Source organism: Solea senegalensis, linkage group LG10 (genome assembly GCF_019176455.1).
Source record: "Solea senegalensis isolate Sse05_10M linkage group LG10, IFAPA_SoseM_1, whole genome shotgun sequence".
Lineage (NCBI taxonomy): Eukaryota > Metazoa > Chordata > Actinopteri > Pleuronectiformes > Soleidae > Solea > Solea senegalensis.
In genome coordinates, this window is record NC_058030.1 from 7,652,058 (window position 1) to 7,674,972 (window position 22,915).

At 42.3% G+C, this 22,915-nt stretch overlaps 2 protein-coding genes across 6 annotated transcripts in view; both read left to right on the top strand.

Moving 5' to 3' along the window:
* LOC122776390 (metabotropic glutamate receptor 8-like) overlaps window positions 1–15,856 on the top strand; it is an 81,004-nt gene extending 65,148 nt beyond the window's left edge. For both annotated transcript variants that reach the window (XM_044036906.1, XM_044036907.1), the window contains exons 9-11: window positions 16–951; window positions 12,550–12,796; window positions 15,250–15,856. In XM_044036906.1, coding sequence (XP_043892841.1) covers window positions 16–951; window positions 12,550–12,796; window positions 15,250–15,299 — 1,233 coding nt within the window. In that variant the 3' untranslated portion in view covers window positions 15,300–15,856. The remainder of the gene's footprint in view (window positions 1–15; window positions 952–12,549; window positions 12,797–15,249) is intronic.
* Window positions 1–22,915, top strand: part of LOC122776381 (receptor-type tyrosine-protein phosphatase zeta-like) — a 940,026-nt gene that overhangs the window by 834,153 nt on the left and 82,958 nt on the right. The gene's annotated exons all lie outside the window — the stretch shown is intronic.

Genomic DNA, 22,915 nt, shown 5'->3' on the forward strand with positions numbered 1-22,915 from the left:
CCTTTGTACACACAGATGGATACTCTGCAGTGGACCACCGGTGACTCTTCCCTGCCTTCCTCGGTGTGCAGTCTGCCCTGCAGGACTGGTGAGAGGAAGAAAGTGGTGAAGGGTGTCCCGTGCTGCTGGCACTGTGAGCGGTGTGAAGGATACCACATCCAGGCCAGCGAGTTCACCTGTGAGCTCTGCCCCTACGAGATGAGACCTGACCGGAACCGCACCGGCTGCCAGGCCATACCTATCATCAAGCTGGAGTGGCACTCACCCTGGGCACTGGTGCCCGTCTTCATCTCTGTCTTGGGTATCATAGCGACCACCTTTGTCATTGTCACGTTTGTGCGCTACCACGACACTCCCATCGTACGCGCCTCTGGACGGGAGATGAGCTATGTTCTCCTGACGGGTATCTTCCTGTGTTACATAGTCACCTTCCCCATGATTGCAGCACCAGATGTTGTAGTCTGCTCTTTCCGTCGCATCTTCCTGGGCCTGGGCATGTGCTTCAGCAACGCTGCACTGCTCACCAAGACCAACCGCATCCACCGCATCTTCGAGCAGGGCAAGAAGGCCGTGACGGCACCACGTTTCATCTCACCCGCGTCCCAACTGGTCATCACCTTTTCGCTGATCTCTGTCCAGCTGATGGGGGTCTTCATGTGGTTCACCGTCGACCCGCCGCACACCTTCGTGGATTACGGGGAGCAGCGCACACAGGACCCCGGGAATGCGCGCGGCGTGCTGAAGTGTGACATCTCCGACCTGTCACTCATCTGCTCCCTGGGATACAGCATCCTCTTGATGGTCACGTGCACTGTTTACGCCATCAAGACACGAAGCGTGCCGGAGACCTTCAACGAGGCCAAACCCATTGGATTTACTATGTACACAACCTGCATCATCTGGCTTGCTTTCATTCCCATCTTCTTTGGCACAGCACAATCAGCAGAGCGGGTGAGTGTGTATTTAATGTACTAATAATGTTTTTTTATGTAATGCAACCCAAACTCCAGCAGCGGTTAAATATAAACATACTCTGTCATGTTTTGTGCAATAATGTCTTTTCACATTTGTTTTTTTAGTTACCTCGATGTTGACTGATGCTAATTAGCTTTGTAAAATGACAGCTGGAGTCAGGTAAAACCAGGCTGATTTATTATGTTTAACAGGTAAGATTGACTACCGTCAGTCAAACAGGGAATATAGTTGGAAAAAACTTAACAACGGAAGTTATTACTTATTATAAATGAATGTGTACAAAGTAGCTTTGTGGTCAGTAACCCCCTATAATTAGGATTAAACCATCCGACGCAAACCTGTACATATCCAGCAACAATGAGCAGGATTAAACTGCAAACATTACCGAACATAAACTGAGAGAATAAGTTAAGTGATTTCTTAGTGGAAATGTAAAGATTTTAAAATTCTTATCCTAAGTTTTTCTGACTTTTTTAAAAGATTTTAATAAATGGGCAAAAAAAAAGGCAAAAGAGCACTATACCATATAAGGCGGCACTTCCTGCCACATGAATCTGAAAGTGTTCATTCATGGACATGGCATCACAGAGAGAGAGAGGAGGGGAAAGAACAATGTTTTAAGTTCATGTAAATTGAGCAAAAATGAATTTGTTTTGTATGTTTAGGAAAATGCACAAGATTTGCAAAGCTAATAGTGTATGTCGTGATAATGTTTACATCAGTGTGTGTTATGTCTGCATTTGCTTTTGGAGACAGGTCTCTTTTTTTTACTAAACACACCATGTCACACGGAACTAATTAGAACAGAATTAACTTTAGCACATTTAGACAACAGTTTTTTTGGGGGGTGTTTTTGGGCTGAGCTGGCTGAAACTGAGCTGCCAGATGGAGGATTTTGCTCATTATCATGTCTGTTGGGGGATCTGGCAGACAGGTGCAGCGACTCACTGAGCTTTCCTCGAAATAAAGTTGATCAGTCTTTTTCTGCTGCTTCTGTTTAAAACATTAAGGGTTTTGTTTGACTTTAATAGATTTATTTAGGAACGCTTTAAATCTGAAATGACATCTGACTGCGTGAAGCTTTGATCGGGATCCCAGGCTTTTCCAATAGCAAGACATTTGTCTTTCAGGAGAAAAAAACAATTTGAAGGGTTTCCATGAAGATGTGTACAGACCAGATGGAAGTTAGCTCCGTTGGGACATGCTCAAACATTTCCCCGATTTTCACCAGCTTGATTTCTTGATTTCAATTTCTTGACCTGGGCATGTGCTGAAAAACAACCTCAGCTCATTAACTTTGACTTCACTTGCGACCAATGTGGTGTGCTGTTGGGGACACAGGAACACATTGAAAACTAAAGCCCTATTCGGACCGGATTAGTATGACCTGGGGTAATTTTGTCCACACCTTTTTCCCCCAGGTAAAAGTCACTTTAATCTTTACTGACATTTTCCATTAATGATTACTGACATGGCAGATCTGGTAATAATTATTTTACCCCTCCTCCCTATGTAAAACTAATCCTGTCCGAATAGGTCTAAAGAACACTTTAATCTTTAAAAATATATTGTATATTTAAACATGTGGATCATGTTTAACTGCCTGAAATGCAGTTGTAGTGTAACTATTCCATTTGAACTGGAAGGATTATAAATGAAGTGTTCTTTCCCCGTACCAAGTCAAATATAGCCCATATACTGAAAAGAAACAAGCACTTAAAATGCACATTTAAAGACTTCAACTAAAATGTCTAATTTTAGGAGGGAAAAAGGTGTTTGTAGTGTCTACTTTTCTCTCTGCAGATCACCCCATGTGAAGTAGCTTGTCCCACTTTTCCCCAGATTATCAGTCTGTTCTCCATCTCTCTGGTGGTGTTTGTTTTTCACTCACTGAAGCCACTCCAAATGCCAGTTGGAATTCACCGATGTGATTTGCTGAGTCACTTCACACGGTGATTTATAGAACATGCAACTGGCCTCAATTCAATTCTCTGGACATTTAGAACCCATGAAGGACAGGAAAATTCTTCAAGCTGAAATACAAACTTTCTTCTTCTTCATCTTTTGGCTCCTCCCTTTAGGGGTTGTCACGGTGGATCATCTGCCTCCATCTTGTTCCATCCCTTGTGTCCTCTTCTGTTACACCATGTCCTCCTTCACAACATCATTGGTCCTTCTCTGTGGTCTTCTTCTTTTTCTCTTTTGCTCCATCTTTAACATCCCTTGTCCAATATAATCCCCGTCTCTTATCTCTGCACCGCCTCAACCTTGACTCTCTCACACTTGATCTCCAAACCGTTCTACCTGCTGTCTCTTGAATACTGTATGCTCATTTCTAATCCGGTCCATCCTGGTCACTTCCCAATGAAAATCTCAGCACCTTTAGCTCTGCCACATCCTGTCACTATCCTCAGAGCTTCATTACTGTCTCGTTGACCTTCCCTTTCATTCAAATTTTCAGAAAAAAACCTGAAAATGATCCTCGAGGTCAGGGGTGTCAAACTCATTTTTGTTCAGGGGCCACATACAGCACAATTTGATCTCAAGTGGTCCGGACCAGTAAAAATAGTAAAATAATAGCATAATAACCTATGAACAACAATAACTCCTTTGTTTTTTCTCGTTTGTTTTACATTTACTGAAGGATATTTTTACAAAACATGACATTTCTTGAGAAATATAAGTGCAATTTCAACAATATCATGCCTAAATGTACTATTTACATAAAGGCACAAACATTTAGTCACAGGTATCTGGAAGTGAAAAATATTGCATTTGACATTACGTTTAGATTGTTATCGTAGTGTGAAATTTGTGTGGGCCGGATTGGACCCTCTGGCGGGCCGGTTTTGGCCCCCGGGCCGTATGTTTGACACCCCTGCTCTAGGTTCAGGTCTGAACATTTTTCGTGACACCTCCTCCATAAATATGGGACCAATCACAAGCCTCCTTGTATGTACAGAGGATGAAGATCAAACATGGAAAGTCCCTCCAACATTTACACAGTGCAGTCAGCGCGTCTCATTTTTCCTGTCATCACTGTTAAATTATGAAGTGGATTGATAAAGCTGCAGGGTTTACATGCATGTTGACATAATTTAAACATGTTCAACACAGAGCAAGTTGCGGCTTCCCTTCTGTTTTCACTGCTCTGGGCAAATTCATGTCAAGATCAAGCACTACATCAACATCAGACAGGTGATACTATCCTCCCGAGCCAGTTGCTGAGAAATGCTGCACAGTGCAGCAAGTAACTCACTCCCCTTTTGTGCTTGGGTTATTTTTGTTGCACAAACAAGTGAAGAACTGGTTGGAATTGTCTATTCTGGACCAGAAATGCCCAGCAGTGGTTTCAGTGATGACGAGTCTATTTGAGAGAACACAAGTCTGCAGATAGAAACGTGCTGCTAAAAGAAAGGGAACATTTACCCAGATCATAACACAGAGAAAACAGCCGACATAATAGGTTTAAACCTCAGGGCGTCCACGTTGTTAATTGTGGAGACCAACGGAACAAACGGCTAATTTTTCACTGAACACTGGTGACTCCTGGTTGCTATGAACATGAAAATAATGTCACATGCCCCATAACATCACAATGAAAATGAACGATAAACACCTGTTCATTCATTTACTAAATCTGTCCCGATGTAGAAATTGGTTTGCAGCAACAATCACACAGACAAATCTGCTTTGCATTTCTTCACTGAAGCCCAGTTTGCCTCCACATAGAAGTATTTTAAAAATACTTTATTTTTTATTTTATTAAATTGTAGCTGAAAATGAAGACGTGAAAACACGCCTTTTACTTCACGGTAGTAATAATAAATTGTCTGTTGTAATGGTGGTAATGAAGGAGGGGAATATTCTCTCAAAGGTCAATAACTGGAGACATTTAAATAACCGTGAAGGAGCTGAATGTCGGCACAAGTGGAACCAGACAAGGTCAGAATAGCATGTGGCTGGGATACATTCAAAAAACCAAAACATTGGATGAAAACTTTGGTGTGTCGTGTCCGAGGAGGGAAAGCACAGGTGTGGTTGATAGCATGAATGAATGAATCTGAATGATGAATGAATGACGTTAAAGGTACACGATGTAACATTTAGCAGCATTTATTAGTAAAGTTTCATGTTACAGCTAAATATCCCTCACCTCACACTTCTCTTCCAAGTGTGATGTAGAATCGATGTAGTTGGCATCAAAACCAGTGTTGTAATGTAACAAGGTGCAAATACTTTGTTACTGTACGTAAGTACAACATTCATGTACATGTACTTTATTTATATTAATAGCAACTTTTAGATTTCCTCTAACTGTCTTTGTTACTCGTTACTACCAAATAAAATCAGAAAAAGAAGAGATGGTAAATGGTCTGTATTTATATATAGAGCTTTTCGAGTCTTGATGTTGTACTTGTACTTTTACACAAGTATACATTTTAGGTATTTTATACATGACTGATCAAAACTCATATGATGTTTAGTTGTCCATTGTGGGCTACTGTAAAAACATGGCTGTCTCAATAGAGCTGATCCGGCTTCTGGTATTATGATAACAACATACAATAATAGTTCATACAATCAGGTGATTGTACACTTTAATTTCTGCCAAATGGAAATAATTTCACCTACATTTTATACACTGGACCTTTAATTATCTACACATGTGACATGTCAACTGTGTGAGGAAAACGCTCTGATGTCCAGGCTAAAACTGTAAGATACTGTTTGTCTAGTGTCTAGTGAACAATAGAAATCACTGCATGGCTGCTGTTTCCTACATAGCCATCATATCCCACAGCACACTTTTTGGTTATGCTTCTCAAAAACAGCCCGGGAGAGCAACAGGCGGACGTAGCCAAAAATATAACCACCTTAGAGTGCTTTCACTAATTTATTTATGTGGATGAAAGGGAATCTTTGTTGTGGAAACGGAGTAAGCGCCTTTTCGGTTGTGCTGCGAATCTGGAGCAGGGCTCTCACTTGCTTACATTACTTACAGTAGAGCAGCAGCCAGCTGTGCGCCGGCTACAGCTGAGGCCAAACTCGGAAGGGAGAGGAAGCCAAGAATGAATTATAAACACATCAGAGGGGGCAAGGCCTTGAATGCAACACCGGCTGCATGAGGAGGCAGGTAGACGGAGAGAAGCCAGGGCCGCTGGGAGAAAGTCATGCTGCCTCCATACATAATGAACCAGGCTTTGATATCCAAAAGAAAATTAACATGCAGCTTCCACCCACTGCAGTTCCCCACACTCCTCTGACCTCAACTGATGAGGTAATTCATCATATTAATATGCCCACAGTGATATTATTACTGTTGTTATCAGCACCTATGGCCACTTCACACTGATGGGATATAAAAACTAGCACTCCTCTCTGAAACATGGATTTTACATCTCCAGTGCAATGCAGTGAAAGTTGAAACCACACAGCGCACATGTGACGACCATATACGTGGAAATCAAGCAGCGCTGGAGGTGAAGGATGTTTCTCTCCCGCATCTCCCAGCTGTCCCTCCTCAACTTTGACGTTGGACTCTTCCTTTAAGCAGAGGTGGAAAGAGCACTGAAATATTCTACTCTCTCATATATATACTACTTAGGAACAAGTGAAAGTACTGGTCTAAAAATGTACTCAAGTTCAAGTAAAAAGTTACTTGGGTACTTTTTTAACAGGGTTGGAGTAATGTGCAAAAAGGACAACAAAATCATTAGAACTGAAGAATTTTGGTTTGTGAGCCAAACAAGTACAAAACAAATACTTGTTTCATTAGTTGCAGCTCTACAATATAATATAGCTTTCATTTGGAAGATTTTGACACAGAAATGTATCACAGGAATGTTTATTTAAGCTGCACTTTGTAACTTTTTTGTGTGTTTTTGATTTTTCTGTGTCTGAAATGATGTAACACTGTGTGCTGCGTCATTCATCTGCAAACAGGATCCACCAAGCGGAGAATACTGTCAGACCTGACCTTTTCTTTGTGTGGGTCTAGATGAGAAAAGATATCAAAGAATTCGTCTCGTTTGTACAGTAAAAACTATCATTTCATGATGTACGGGGAGACTGGACGACACAATCTACGCTGCGTGTCTCTTGTGATTCATTGCGTAGAAACCTGGTGCTGATTCCTTCAGAGAGAGAAGTGATCGGCTTTGCTCTGCTGCTTAACGGCTGGAGTCTCAGACCTGTTGAGAGAAAGTCAATATGAGCCACAGCCATGTTGCTGCTTGCCATCCATTGCTGTCGTTTAAGCAGCATTATATTTTTATTTAGTGTAAGAGAAGAGGTTACTCTGGGCCAAGTGAAGATGAAATCTTAGCAGTTTATAGCTGACACAGACAAAGAGATGAGCAGGGAGGAATGAGCTGAATCCTAATGTCTTAAAAAAAAGTTAAAGACTGTTAAAACTGTCAAAGATCCCACTGCCACCGTATGAATAAGAAATAATATATAGTTGTCATGGCATTTGCTAATATTAAAGAGACATTAAGTGCTTAAATAACCACATGCCTCTTGCATATCTTTAAGGTTTCCTGAATTAAATCCTCATTTGGGTGAACTACTGTTTCTGTTTCTTAAAGAGGGATAATTCCTATTGTTTGTCAATCCCTGTGTTTTAGTGATATTTGGCCTGTACTCATGAATGAATGAATGAATGACTGAGTTAATATACATATATAAACACATAATACACACACATCTATCTATATATGTTAATCTAAAGCTGCAACTAACATTTATTTTGTTAGTTTGGTCCATAAAAAACAAGCTTTCACAATATTCTCAATTCTCTCTATTCTTTGTGCACAAAACAAAAAAACAAAGATTCACTTTTAATGATTTCTTGGTTATCCAGAGCAAAGAAATGAAGAAAATACTGACATTTGAGAAACTGAAACGATCGGAAATCTTGTTTTAATCATGAAAAAAGCTTTGAACCAATGAATCGATTATCTAAATAGTTGTCGATTAATTTAGTAATCGATTAATAAACAAATATTTCTAAAAAATCAGAAAATGAGAGTAGTAGTTGATTATGTCGCTACTGTGGCTGCGACATAATGTCGTCCTTGTTATGTGGATGTTCTTAAATCATAGACACTGGGCCTCAGCACCTTGTTCTTTTCATGGATAGAATTTCAGGAGGCAGCAGGGGGCTGAAGTGTGTGTGCGTGCGTGCGTGCGTGTGCGTGTTGGCCTCCGGGTTGTAACTCTGCTTTGTTTGGTTGACATTGTCCTTCTGGACAAACGGGACAGTTTTGTAGCTGAGGGTTTAAAGTCAGCTCCAGCGTGAGCCTCGAGGTCTCGAGGATCTGCCGCCTGATGTTGTATGTTTGTATCTTTAGAGCGTGTTTCTTAATTTCATAAAAACACAGTGGGGTTTCATTTCAAGTGATGCCTTTCTATAAAATGATCACAGCTTGATGAGTTTGTCAGTAAGAATCCAGTGAAGGATCTAATTATAATTTTGAGTAAATTAAAGAGGTAAAAACAAACCGAAAAATGCATCTGCAGTAATTAACGACACATACACTTTTCCCCAGACATGTAGTGTCCTATTTTTCTCTTTATAACTTAAAGAAACATTCAATTTTGCTTCATTCTGGGATATAGCATTTCACTCCAGGCTTCACTCTCACTCAAATAACAGATGAGTGACATAAATGCTGCAGTAAATACCACATTCTTTGCCATATAATTGGATCTGCCTGTGCTGCAAAAGGCACTGAAGTACAGTGTGTGCCAACACAGAATATAACATTTAAGAAGGTTATGTCTGCTTGAGTTTAAAATAAGTAGGCTTTCGCTGAGAGAATGGGCCACATTTAAGTGGAGTGGATTAACTACACAGAGGCCGTGTGCTAGTGGTGAGTCTTTGAGTGCCTCCATCACAGCTGCAGATGAGTGAAGCAGATGGAGACCTGTAGGCTACAGTGCATCTCCAAAAACCACGATCAGTTCAGATGAGCACACTGCAGTCGGCCTTTGTGATAGTAGTGTCGGTCAGTGGGATAGATAGATGAGGAGATAATTCCACTGAGTTACAAATACTTTGTTGTTTTTATGGCTATGTCAAATTCTTTGATCATTGGCAGTTGGATTGGAACGAGTTTACTTAAAGTTGGTCTTATATTGGCAAGCTGTTTATGAGTTTAAATCACGTGTCGTGAATAAACCTGGCGTAGTAGGACGTAGGCCACGTCCAGACAGAAACGGCACAAAAGAAATGTCTTTTCAGGGAATGTCTCCGTGCGCGCGGAACCCCCTGAAACGACTGAAAGCGCTGTAGTGCTGATGCCTAACGTTACTCCAAAAACAGAGAAGAAGTTGTACACATTACAGATATAATATCACACACGGAGACACAATGAAACGTACGTTTCGTGTCGTTTCCGTGTGCATTTTTAGCGACTTTCCATACCCCCGCTGACTTTTTAAATGTTTTTATATAAACCACCTTGCGGCTTTCTGTCATAAACCTAAAGTCACAGACAGGAACAAGCTGTGGATGTTTTGTTTTCTCCTCTCTTTATTTTATGATTCAACATTTTTTGCACTAATCTCTGAAGACGAGACAGTGACTGACTTTAGTTACTAGAAGTTTTCAGGTCCTCCGTGTGGACGGGACGCCTCTCTGACAAAAGAAAGTATGTGTATTCACCTTAACCCGTCAGTTCTGTGCTCAATACACCACACGCACATCCCAGAGCGCTTCATCACTCCGCCTGAGCTGTCGTCCATGAGTTGGCCTTGCAGTACCTCCTTTCTTTTCCCCTCCGCTTCAGGCTCTGACTTTGATAATGCACATTATACTGGAGGTTATAATAACAGCTTGTGAGGGGAGAAGCCACATAAATCACTTAAGGGTGTTTTCTTTTTCCTCTCAGGCCCACAAATGACTTAATACATTTTCATAATGATTCCTTGATGCGTTACTGGCATCACAGCCACCGTTGTTTCCCGAGCGTCTGGGGTCCTGCTCGCCATCTGTCGCCACATCTCCTCCTGGCATGTGAGCCCTGGTGGGGATACCCTGCAGAGGATTTCCCGCCTGCCATTTGACTCTCAGTCAGAGGGGCTGATAACCCAGGCTTCACCTTGCATGAAGCAGTTGCCATGGCGATGCAGGTGAGGTAGGCAGCGTTGTCTTGTTTGATAACCCCCGTGCGCAGGTGTGCCGCGACAGATGCTGCAGGGCGGAGAGGAAACCGAGGTTCCCGCCGCCTGGCTGAACACTGCACAGTACGTGTATGTGGTCTCGTTCTCCCTCCCTGATAAATGAGCTGAGCCAAATGTGTCTTCCTCCCGCTGCAGACGATTGGTTTCCACCTCAAAACGAGTTTCAGCAGCATCAGCGGAGGTGACGAGAGAATACAAAGCACAACTTTAATGTTCTCTCTCACAGCTGAGAGCCCACAGATGCTTTTAAGCACAGTGTCCAGTGAATGTGACTCCTTCTCGGTCTGGCTTTGAGCAGCAGCTACCTTCTCTGCTCCAATATCTCCACTCTCCCTGTGCTGACATTCGCTGCAGCAGCTCACACACTGAAGCCTCAAACTCATCTGGGAACGCGTTCAAGTCTTTTTTTTCTTGTCTGCTTCCATTTTGTTTCGTAAGTCTGTGAAGCAGAAGGAAGGATGTCTAAACTTTTCCTCCTGCTACGTTAATATTGACAAATCAGGGAAAACATCTGCCAAGGTCACTTAGTTTCCAACTATTTGTTTGCAACATCTAATAATTTCTTCTTTGGATTTAAACTACATCGTACACCTTTTTGACTCACGCTTCCAAGAGCCAGACTGACAAACCCGGCCAAAGGTATAACCTCTTTGGCAGAGCTAATAAAGATTGAATGGAAGTATATATATATATATATATATATATATACATATGTTTATGGTTGAACACTTACACTTCTACACATTTCATCAGATTCTGTCCTGAATCGCGACTTTCATCAGAGAATGAAGCTAATTAAGGCTGTTGTTGAGTGTCTTGCATGTATTGCTCTTTCTGTGTTGGCTCAGCACACGACTTGGCCGGTCCACCATCTAAAGAGCAGAGCCGTCGGAGCCAAGTCTAACTGCATCGCCATGTGTTGCGGTGAATGGTTTAACTGTGATGTGTCACATTTGGTTTAATTGTTGAGATTGCAGAATCTGCTCGCCGCGCACTCCCACTCAGTTATTATTATTATTGTTTGTTTGAGTTTTTTTGTTGATGCTGTTTTTCGACGGTGAATGTTTTTTCCACCTCAGTTGGTTTGGTATTTTGAGTATGTTAGCTTATGCGCTGGTGGCCTTTCAGTTGGAAGGTTGTGGGTTTGATTCCTGGCTCTGATAGTCTGCATGTTGATAGTTTCCAAGGCAAAGCAGCTTTTTGTATAAATTCAGACCATTTTACCATTAACAAACCTTATGTGTGTGTGTGTGTGTGTGTGTATTGTTAGGTCCCATTGTCTTAGTCAAAAGTTAATTACCTTCACGGTTTTGGCACTAGTTAAAGTTGAATCACTTTTAATGAACTTACAGAAGTTATCCACTCAGAGACAAGTGGGCTTTTTAAACAGTGAGTTAATCAAAATGAGTCCAGTTAAGTCCCAGAATAAAAATAGAGCTACAACTGAGCATAATAACCCCCTTATCATGAGCTAATGATCACCCAACTGCTCTCATGATGGAGCTCCCACAGTTAGTCCCCTCCTGGGAACAGCTGTTACACACAGATCAGCTTTAACAAGGTGAGACGAGGAATCGCCGCAAGAGCTTTCTCACTTTAATCGCTGCATTTGTATGGTTTGTGTTTTAAGTGATTATAGTTGTACTTACCACTGGTGCAAAAAGAGAAGTGCATATGAAACAGGCAGCTGTACTGAGCACCTATTATCTGTTTTGTCAGATTCCACAATACTTTTTCAGACCACAGGCATTTTACAGAAGGTAAATGAGTGAGTCTAGGTGAAACGGTGTTTTGGGAGCCCTGCTGTCCTGCATGTATTCCAGGTTTCCTTGCTCTAGCACACTTGATTCAAATGGTTAGCTCGTCAACAAGCTCTGCAGAAGCCTGATAACGACCCATTCATACGAATCAGGTGTGCTGGAGCAAGGAAACCTGGAATACGTGCAGGACAGTGGGTCCCGAGGACCAGGACTGAGAAACACTGGTGTAGACGACCAATATGCAAACTTAGGAAAACAATAATGTCACAGTCCCTCCTCTCTCTTGTGCTCATCGTCATTGTCTTCCTCTTCTTGTGTTTGGAGTTTGTTATGTCTATTTGCTGAATGAAAACTTGTCTTTCTTGAGTTGCCCTGACTTTCTTCATGTTGTCTTTAAGACTGTATACATTGTAGCATTTCTGCAGCAGCGCCACATGCAGGCCCGGCATATGTACTACACTTTTTAGAGTCTTTTTGCTGTGTGGATGACGATATTTCCTTGAAACGATTGACAGAAATGATTTTGTTCTGTTTCTCTATGTTTCTGTGTGAACAACGCCTACAGCGCTAAAGATTGTTACAGCAACCTGAACCTCATTGTCCTTTGTCACCGTTTACTCCTCAGATGTACATCCAGACGGCCACGCTGACCGTCTCCCTCAGCCTCAGCGCCTCCGTCTCTCTGGGAATGCTTTACATGCCAAAGGTGTACATTATCATCTTCCACCCGGAGCAGAACGTCCCCAAACGCAAGCGCAGCTTCAAGGCCATTGTCACCGCCGCCACCATGACCAGCAAGCTGTCGCATCTGGCGGCCGAGCGGCCGAACGGCGAAGTCAAGACGGAGCTGTGCGAGGGTGTGGAGGCCAGTGGTGAGTGGAGGGGAGGGGTCGTTTGGTTAGTCATCACGGTTTAAAAGTCCTGGCCGTAACGCATTTAGGACTCACTCATTCATTGAAACTAGGGATGCACGATATTAGACTTATATATATACATATGTATATATAAACTTATACATATATATATATATATATATGTAGGTTTTTCCCTGTGCCCCACTGTTGTCATTAGCTGATATCCAATAATACATTTTTAAGCTAATATCTGCCAACGCGGATTATATCATGTATCCCTAATTGAAACCTTAATTTCACTTAGAAGTTGCATTGAGATTGAAAGTTTACAGGTGAGGCCTGCTGTGTAATTGCATTAAAATAAAACATTGGCTTTCATAGTCTTAGAATAAGCCTTTTAAGATTAAAAATGGATGTGATGAGTGATTTAGTTTGGGGAAGGGTAAACATTAATGTGCACATGCCTGCAGTTTGCTTTAATGACAGGTGCATTTCTTTCTCTCTGAGTGAGAGAGAGGGAGGGAGAGAGAGAGAGAGAGAGAGAGAGAGAGATGTAAATGACTCTGCACACAGTCACCGTGAGGAGAAACATCGTCGCTTTCTCTGGAAAGCCTATTGATGTGCACTGTCTGGAGGTGAAGTGTTCAAAGTGAAGCCTCTCCTCAATAATGAGGATTTAACAGGAAGTTGATATTTAGACGTCGCCGGAGACCAGATGTGCTGAAGTCAAACTGTTTACTGCTCAGACTTACACTTCAAAGACGCTTCTCTTTCCATCAGCAGAAAAATTGTGATTTCTTTCTTTTTTCTTTCTTTTTTTTACTTGTCAACGATGTGCTGACTGAAGTAATTTGTTTATCTAACAAGCAGCAGCTCATGCCAGCTTTACTTTTCATCCTTACACAAGGCGGAACCTTCTCTTTTATCTCACAAGGTGCTCAGTGGGAGTCGCTTAGATTATATTATCTTTATAGTCAGTAAAATAACTTGACTCTCTGATTTCACCCTCAGAAAATACCATGTATCTAGTAAGTGTCTAGCTTGCTGTAAACTAAAATGTCCTCAGGTATGCAGCTAACTGCATATTTTATTGTATACGAGGTGAGCACTGACAGACAATCGATTTTAGAAGAATCAACTTAAATGTGTGCCCTGTCTTTGGAGTGGACCGCAGAGAAGGAAGCTCCTCTTCTGGAGGGCGGCTTCATTTCCTGGGAGGGCAAGAACTGGTGGATGGCAACAATAACAAGGCAATCAGAGATGGCAGACTTCACCCCATTCACGCAGCAAGACTCTGTCGGCCTCTGTTGGTCTTATTGGCGGGAACACAGACAGACAGACAGACAGACAGACAGACAGAGCCACTAAAAACAATGCTCACTACACTGAGAAGCTGGGAAGGTGGACAGCCCCTGGTGCTCCCAGGCATCCGTGAATGCAGACAGATGGCATACGGACAGGTCAGATGGGCTGAGTGACAGATTTAGGAGCAGTTTCAGCTTGGGTGGTGCAGTCGGTGCCTGGTTCGCTGGGCAGTTTAGAGGACTTTCTAAGGCCTGGTTCTAACTGGATGCATAAGCGGCGAGTGGGCTCTAAGGAATGTCTTACATTTAGTACCTAATCTGTTATCAGATTACAGCAACCAAGCGGCCCACATGAGCCGCGGACAGCCACTGAGCCACGGGGTCTTATCTGTTTTCTTCACATACCATCGTCAACCGCTTTATCCTCCACATGACGCTCTGCCAATCTCAGCTGACACAGGGCGATAGGCGGGGTACACCCTGGACAGTTCGCCCGTCCATCACAGGGACACATAGAGACAACCAACCACCCACTGTCACACTCACAGCTAGGGTCAATTTAGAGTGTCCAATTTGCCTAATCCCCTAATCTGCATGTTTATGGACTGTGGGAGGAAACAGAAAGGCCCTTGTTCCAAAAATTATATTTTACCAATTTTACTGTTTATAATCTGTCAGATATGTCACACACACACACACACACACACATATTTGCAACATTCAAATAATGTGTGTGTGTGTGTTTCAAAGGAGAAGCACTTTAGTGTATATCGTAACAGAATCCATACATTTTTTACAGGCTGTTTATCCCACACACACACACACAGTTCATATTTTTATGACGCCACCATAAACATCCATCCATTGTCTACTGCTTTACTCACTGCTGACACTCTGGGGCGGCGAGGCTGGTTTTCCACTAACAGACAGTAGAGGAGTGGAGACAGTCCTCATTTAACCATGACAATGACTTCAAAGCTGTTCAATTAAAAAAAAAGAATTCTGTTTTAAACACTGTGCAGGTGTGGGGTCCACACTGGACTTCATTATTTATCATTGTGATAAATAGCTTACTAATAGCCATTCACTTTATTATACATCTTGTCCTGCAGCAATGTTGAAGGTAAGTGACGTTTCAGTTTGACTTTTTTTCTTTTCTCTCCTCAGTGCCACCAACAAAAACCACCTACGTGAGCTACACCAACCACGCGATGTGAGAATACAAAAGGCCTCAAGCAAGGACGCCCTTAACAAAAAGACTTGTGTCAGACAAAGACGGGGATGTCACCAGAGTGCAAAGACGGAGACGCTCTGAACAAACTGAAACAAACAGAGCAACTAACTGTACCAACACATCTGTGGTGTCTTTGTGTTCACAGATAACAGAGGCCCCCTGAGCAGCGCCCAAACCCTGAGATCGCAACTCTCCGAGACCACGAAAAAGCAGGACGGTGACCTGAAAAAGTAAAAATAAAAAAAAGTCTTAAAAAAAGAAGAAAAAGAAAAAAGAATTTGTGGAGACCAAACGTATTTGTTGTAATTCTAACTGTTCGTTTTAACGGGAAAAAAAAAAAAAATAGTGGTTGTGAAATTTTCTGATTCTTGTCTCATGTCGTCCGTCCATTGACCTGCATTATGGGATGAGTCCATCGCTGTTTTTTCGGCTAAATGAACTGTAGCTTTTGGTTGTGAATTGTCTAAATGCCATGGTTGACCTGAAGCATGCTAGTTTTTTATACAAAGGATCTATTTATAATAAAGGAATGTTTAACAAGTCGGTGGCACGTTGGAGTCTTTTTAAGGTAGCGGTCACCCCTATAGTCCGCTAGACACTGCACTTTTGAATAACGTGTTCCCCTCCTAGCCTGAGGCGGCACTGCATCAAGAATGAAAAAGAAAACTTGCTAATCTGTCGGTTAATGCAGGGCAACTTTTGTCATACATGCACGTGGTTTGGTTTTGTTTACTCGCAATGCCCTGTGTTGTGTTGTAGTCCGCTTCCTGCATTTGGTTCACTTGAAGTGAACTGAGACCTACGTTTTTAGGCGGACCGAAGTTTGTTTCTTCGATGTGCATCAAAGTTCGGTTGCGCATTCACACGTCCCGTTTAGAAGGGCAAGGAAAACATCGACCTTTGTAAAAATACCGTATGGAAAGACACACTAACAATTCTGGTGTCCAAATGTCTCAAAATGTCCTCTGATGCTTGGTGGACATTTGTTTCCTCCCCTCCTCCAGATATGTGTGAATAACATCATCTGGGAGAGAGTGTGTTCCTTCTGCTGACTTCCTACATCCTTTTCTTAATGGAAACTGAAAGATACGACACTGATACTTCGTATACACTGTCATAAACTTGCTCACACAAGAGCATTGTTGACATAAATGTGTTTGGAGCTCTATAGTTACATTTCAGATAACAATGTCAACCTATATACACGTACTTTTAACAGTAAGTGGCCATGAAAGGCTACATATTATGATAGAAGGATGTGAGAAGTGACCTATTTATTTTATGGCGGAGCAGAAACGACTCTGTACATGCACAATAAGAAACAAGCCGCACAGTGGGAAATGAACAGAAACTCCATCTGTGCTGGATTTGACCTTTAACATCATACAGCCAGAGTCTGGCAGGAAACTCAGCACAATGTGCGCCTCATTACAGACTTTTAAAAATGCACAGTCGATGTGATCAATACCTACAGTGGAACGGGAGAGGCCGGATCAATACGAGCTGCTGGAGAGAACTCCCCATGCATGTAATGAATATTTCTGTATGTCCTGCAGGAGGAGACGAGAGTGGAGGACAGGTAGAGTCGGATGAAGTCTGCTTTATTTCCCCAGAGACTGCTCTTATTTCTTGTATTTGCAGCAATCAGAAAGACAATAAGCTTCATTTCCACACTGACGTGAATATTGAATAGCTCCTTTGAATTTCTGCACAGGATTAGATTTTTGGTCTTTTCCATTTGATTGGCTGTTCACTCGCTGTCCTCGGATGCAGTTGTTTAGTGAGTGTGGATTTTCAAGTCAACACTGCAGGTCCCAAGGAAATAAAAGAAAATAACTAATGACTAATCTACCACAAAACACCAAGAAGAATAACAATGATCATAAGAAAGGAAGTCCTCCCCATCACTGCTCTGTGTGACAACCTCAAAAAAAAGTACGACTCGCAACTGTGTTTGCTTTTTGGAGGATTATTGCTGCTAAATGTGCCACATGTTGACAAAACTACCTGAGTACTTTCAAGTGTCAGACTGACATAACAATATTCTTATCACTTTGGTTAAAGTGAATATTGGGATTAATATTATCAACAAATACGAGATTATGTTTGGTAAAAGTCACAAAATGGACGACACTGCTGACAGCAGCTTTAACATATTAATGCATCAGGGTCTATAATCCCATAATATATAATACATATTACTGTAAAATTATTCACTTCCTGGAGCTAAAGGGAGGAGGGAGGGCAACGCTATTGGCAGCAAAGGACAGGAAAGTTAGTCAAAAGATAACATGCATTTTTGCCTATAATCCCAAATTATATAATTCATATCACGCGAAAATGATTCATTCTGCCAGCACTGACTAACAAGACATCTGGTCATCTGCATTTCAAGTCTACATGTTTCCAACTGAGGGATGAATGTGTGTTCATGTGAACTTAATACTCTTCACATCTCAGATCAAGAAGCGACTGATCAATATTGACTTTGCCGTCCCAAAGCGGCCCATTAAATCCTGCACTGTCCTACTTCTCTCTGGTAACGTGATCGTACGGCTGCTTCTTTCAGACTGCACAGTCCCGCAGCGGCTGCTCTTCAGCAGTCACTCTCGCTCCGTTTAATAAATATCCATCATTCTGCTTCTCCTGCATTTCTAGATCACACTCACCTGTGACTGACTTACAGTGAAAAAGAGGCTCTCCGCTGCAAACACTTTACATCACTTCTACTGTCTCCTGCGTGTGGACACTGGGCCTGTATGTGACACCTACAGCTCAGAGAAACAATGGATGCAATAGCGTCTACATCATGAAAATGACAACGTGTTGTTTAATGGCGCACGACCTTGAAACAGCTCTGAATGTCAGATTCATCTACCGTCAGTCTGTCATTGACATTTCAGGCCATGCATTCATCCTGCTGAGTGGAAATTCAAAAGCAGTGACAGTGTCTTTCAAAAGAGTCAGACTTCACGGCCTTCACAGAAAACGTCCATTCAAACAACCCACTTCCCTCCTCAGTGGAACCTTTGAATATGACTCACTTTAAATGACGTTTTTTAGATTTCCTAGAACCGTTTGTTTCTTTTTGTTTGTCATTTATGTTATGCCGCTGCAATGGAGAGAAAAATGTTCACTTTTGAAAATGAATAGCTCTTCACCTGGCAACTTAAATGACACTTGAAGTTTAAGCCATTTAATTATATAATAACAACCTTTCAGCACGATGTTAATCAAACTTGTTAATCAAACGCTGTGAAGCAGGACTATTCAATCACAAAGTCAGTTGGGCCACATTTTCAAACCAAGGCATTTTGCTGGACCAGACATTTCCTGAAGCCAGTAAACAGCAGGTGAGGACACATTTAAAAAGTACATTATTTTTTAAATTAGCAATACAATTATTTTGGTCGTACCTATCCTTTGTCCTTTGTGCTTTAAAAACGTATTAGCTGTAAGTATTTTAAATAAAAAATATCTCAGGTGCATCACAAGTGCATGAAATCAAAAAGGTGCACAATATTAGCATATCTTACTCTTTTAAATAAGGTAAACACATGTCTACATATATATGTGTATATATATATATATATATGTATATATACATATATAAAATCTATGTAAATACGGCTCAACTTGCTCGACTGCACAGTTTTCGTTTCCTGGTACGATGGAGGAAGTACTGAACAGACACTCGTAATTAACTGATTCTTATGATTCAATTACACTGAAAACAGCACTGATTAGTCATTTGTTTGTGTGTAAAACACACGCATGTAAAACAAAGTCACGTCAGTTGATGACCCTGCCCACGTTGATAGGTACTATTTTGTAGTGGAAAACCAATCTAAACCATGTAGAGGCGAACTGGGACCATAGGTGGAAAAGGGGCTATAAAGGATACGAAAAAGGGTCGAATAAACAACATAATAAATCCAGAGTCGCCCCCTGATGGCCATTCTAGAGATTTACACATTTTAGGCATTTCTTGGACTGGCATTAGGAGTACACTGGATGTGGCTCAGGTCAATGTGTCTATAATTCCCAATGAGCAGTAGGGATTGGGAACCTTACTCAGGGGTTCCCCCTTGACCTGGCAGGGACTCAAACAGGCAACCTTTCAGTTACAAGCCAAGTTCCCTCTCCTCTTGGCCATGTGCTGCCCCGTGCATCCTTACACTCTATAACACTGAAATCAAAGCGAAGTCGTGAAATACCTTCTCATGGACGTGGTTTCTCCAAGCCACGCACATAATGTATGACTCCTCTATTTAATACAGGTTTTTGCAACCGTGTTAAGACCATGGATGCAGACCACTGAGCAACGTGGAGAACCCGGGGACGATTAAAGCGAGCCAGCACTAATATGATTCCTGTGGCCAGTGGGTCAGAAAGTCTCCATTCTGAAACAGAAATGTGACAAACCAGTCTGTACCAGAGCAAAACCAGCCAAGTGGCTTTGGCAGTGCACACTCGTTAGAATTTATGAAGACACTGCCAGCAAGTAATCAGCTCCAGGGTGGACACTGCCAAAATAATCAACAAAAGGAAAATTCAATTTAAATTTAGCCCACTGAGGTATCCAAGAATTCACATACAGTTCTAACGAGGAGAAAACAAGGCAAACTGCGATTCCAATTCAGTCAGGAAGCCGGCGATTGAAATGTTTATTACGGGAGCAGTTAGAGTTTAGTGTCTGCGCTCCAACCTCATCATCCCACAGAGATGTTGAGCAGATATATCTTCGGGCCCCTGCCGGAGCGAGCAGATTGATATCAGGGCGTAAGGTGATGCTGAAACAACAGGCAGCAGCACTGATGCAGGGCTGCAGAGGAGTGGAACATATTTACAGCTGAAATGAAGCAACAAAATGGGAGGAAGTGTGTGGCAGATGACTGCAGAGGGGAGGGGTGAGGCATGTCATGTGTAGCTCCAGATTACAGCTGTGCTCGCTCAATTACACCCAGATCACCTTAAAAAGATTCACACGGGAGCAACCGGCCGACTGCTCATCATGCTCTATTATCTCTGTGTAAACATGTCTGAAATATCTCAAACCCACAAGAAACTGAAGGATTTCAGACGGCGCGTTGTACTCGCAGTCATGAAAGGGCTCTTGCGTCCACGCAACAGTCTTCACTTATATCCGTTAAACCTGTTTTGGGCTCTTTCATCAAACATCTGACAGTTGCTGTGGCCGCGGAAGTTACCATTTATTGTCACTTGCCCGATAAAGGGGTAAAGGGTACCTTCCTGTCCATCATCTGTTGTGACCTGCTTTGCGCCACATACTGCTCATCTCTGTGAAATAACTCCCAACTGACAACAGTTCATGGAAACCCCGTCAAAAAGGTTCTTTTACCCACACATTTGTGCTGCTGGCTCCTCTGACTAAAAACAATCGCTCCAGCAGGTTCATCGTCTTCCTCGCTGCATCTTCTCGCCAGTTAACCAGTCTACATGTGTGGAAATGCATACACCATCGGCTTAATTGGCTCCTTGATGGATGCAGTGTAGTTTTTTTTTTTTCCTCATAACAAGACACTCTCATGCAACTGCTGTGGGTGGTGCCGAAGCTAATTATTTTCTTACATGTTTTAACAAATCTGCATATCATGCAGAGATGTGCAGGCTGTGAGGCACAGCAAAATCAGCCGTCAGCTGTTCCAAAACAGCAACTTGTTAGACATGTTCTAATCTTACTTTGCCTGCAGGCATTAGTTATAAAGTTTGACATACAGTACATACGTAGATAGATAGATAGATAGATAGATTCCACGGAGTCCATGATAGAGGTTTATGTTGTAGCCTATGTGTGTTCTCTATGGTTTTATGTAACACTCTGCAGTTCCACCACTGATCCAGTCATTTCCAAGTCACTGTGTTTCTGGTGTCTTCATGTTTTCTTTCTACTTGGAGCCCCCACTGATTATTTCAAACAGTGACACATGAATTAGCTCCCATTGTCTCTGCAATACAAAGACGACGAGGCGAGCTGATGAGCATATCTAATTTCTTCTCTGACGTGTCTCTGCTCAATTTCATCCATCCTTTGTTGCACTTGATTCAGACAGTGCAGACGAATGTGCACGGCAAGAAACACGAGGCCACCAAACGGACCAATCCCAGCTGCAGAAGTGTGAAATAACTGCGGAATGATCCTTTAAATTCACCTCACACTTCCTCTGCAGGTAAGAAGAAGAAGAAGCAGCTGTAAACAAAGATACTCTATCAACAGCCACCAGACTGCCGGCGAGAGCAGGAATCATCAGAGAATGTTTTACTGTAACACAAGTGCAGCTGCAGCAGCTTCACTTTTTCATTTAAGAACCTTCCCTTTTACCAGGCGTCAGCGCATCACGGATTCTGACGCATGAAAAATGTTTATTTTTAACTACACAGGCATCATTCCACTGTGTGAGTGTGAGTGTGAGTGTGTGTGTGTGATTTTTAATTGGTGGCAGTTCAGTCCCAGGTGGCGTCAGAGCTGCAGTGACACATTCAGTGGTCCTGGTTCAGAGGAGGTCGGTCAACTCCCAGTTCAATGCTCACCCTCTCTGACACCATATGTGTCCACAGCACTTACAGTGCACACAGTACACACACACAAACGTCCCCCCAGAAAGTGTGCACCTGGTGGACAGGTGTGTAGAAGTCATGCTGGACTCAGGCACACGGCGGTCAGCTCTGAATCAATTAAACTCAGCAGCACAGAGTTTGCCAGACTTTGCTCTGTCTTTGTCCAGATGAAACTCTCTCGCTGTTCATGCTTTAACGGACGCTTCACCTTGTCCCACACGTCATCCAGTGTTAACGGTAATTTCTTTACATAATTCAGATAATGCAGATCATGATCTGCGTCTGCTCAGCTGTGTCCTTTGTTTGCTGCTGCTGTCTGTGTGTGTGTGTGTGAGCTTGTGCTATTGCCTCAAGTCACATTTTAGTCAGATTTTTCAATAAAAATATTGCTGTTCTTTGTCATTTTTAAATTCCCCTTTGAGCAAATAAATCCATAAATGGACAACAAAAAAAACTGTTTAGTGGTGTGAATGATGACATGGCCACACGATGGAGAAAAGGCTACCACAGCTGCCTCACAGTAAGATGGTCACTGGTTTGGATCCCAGTACGATCAAGCGCCTTCCTGTGTGGAGTTTGCATGTTCTCTCTGGTTAGTCTGGGAAATTGTTGGATTAGGGTAATTGGACACTCCTGGTCCACACACCTGATTCAAATAAATGGTTCTTTATCAGGCGTCTGCAGTGCTTGCTGATGAGCTGACTACTTGAATCAGGTGTGTTGGAGCAGGGAAACGTCTAAAACATGCCACGGACGTCCAGGATTGAGAAACCCGGCTGTGAAGTGACTGAATGTGAGAGTGTATGGTTGTTTGTTTCTGTATGTTGGCCCTGGCGGCTTGTCCAGGATGCATGCCACCTTTTGCACGATTGCCTTTGTTCGTAACTAGTTTCAAAGTTTCCTGTGGGGGGTTTTATTAAAATGGCCTGGACTGAGACTTTTTGAGATATGGAGCCGGAGAAGTGAATCCCGGAGACATTAAAGTGCTGACTGTTGAGTTTCACACTCTTGATATATGAG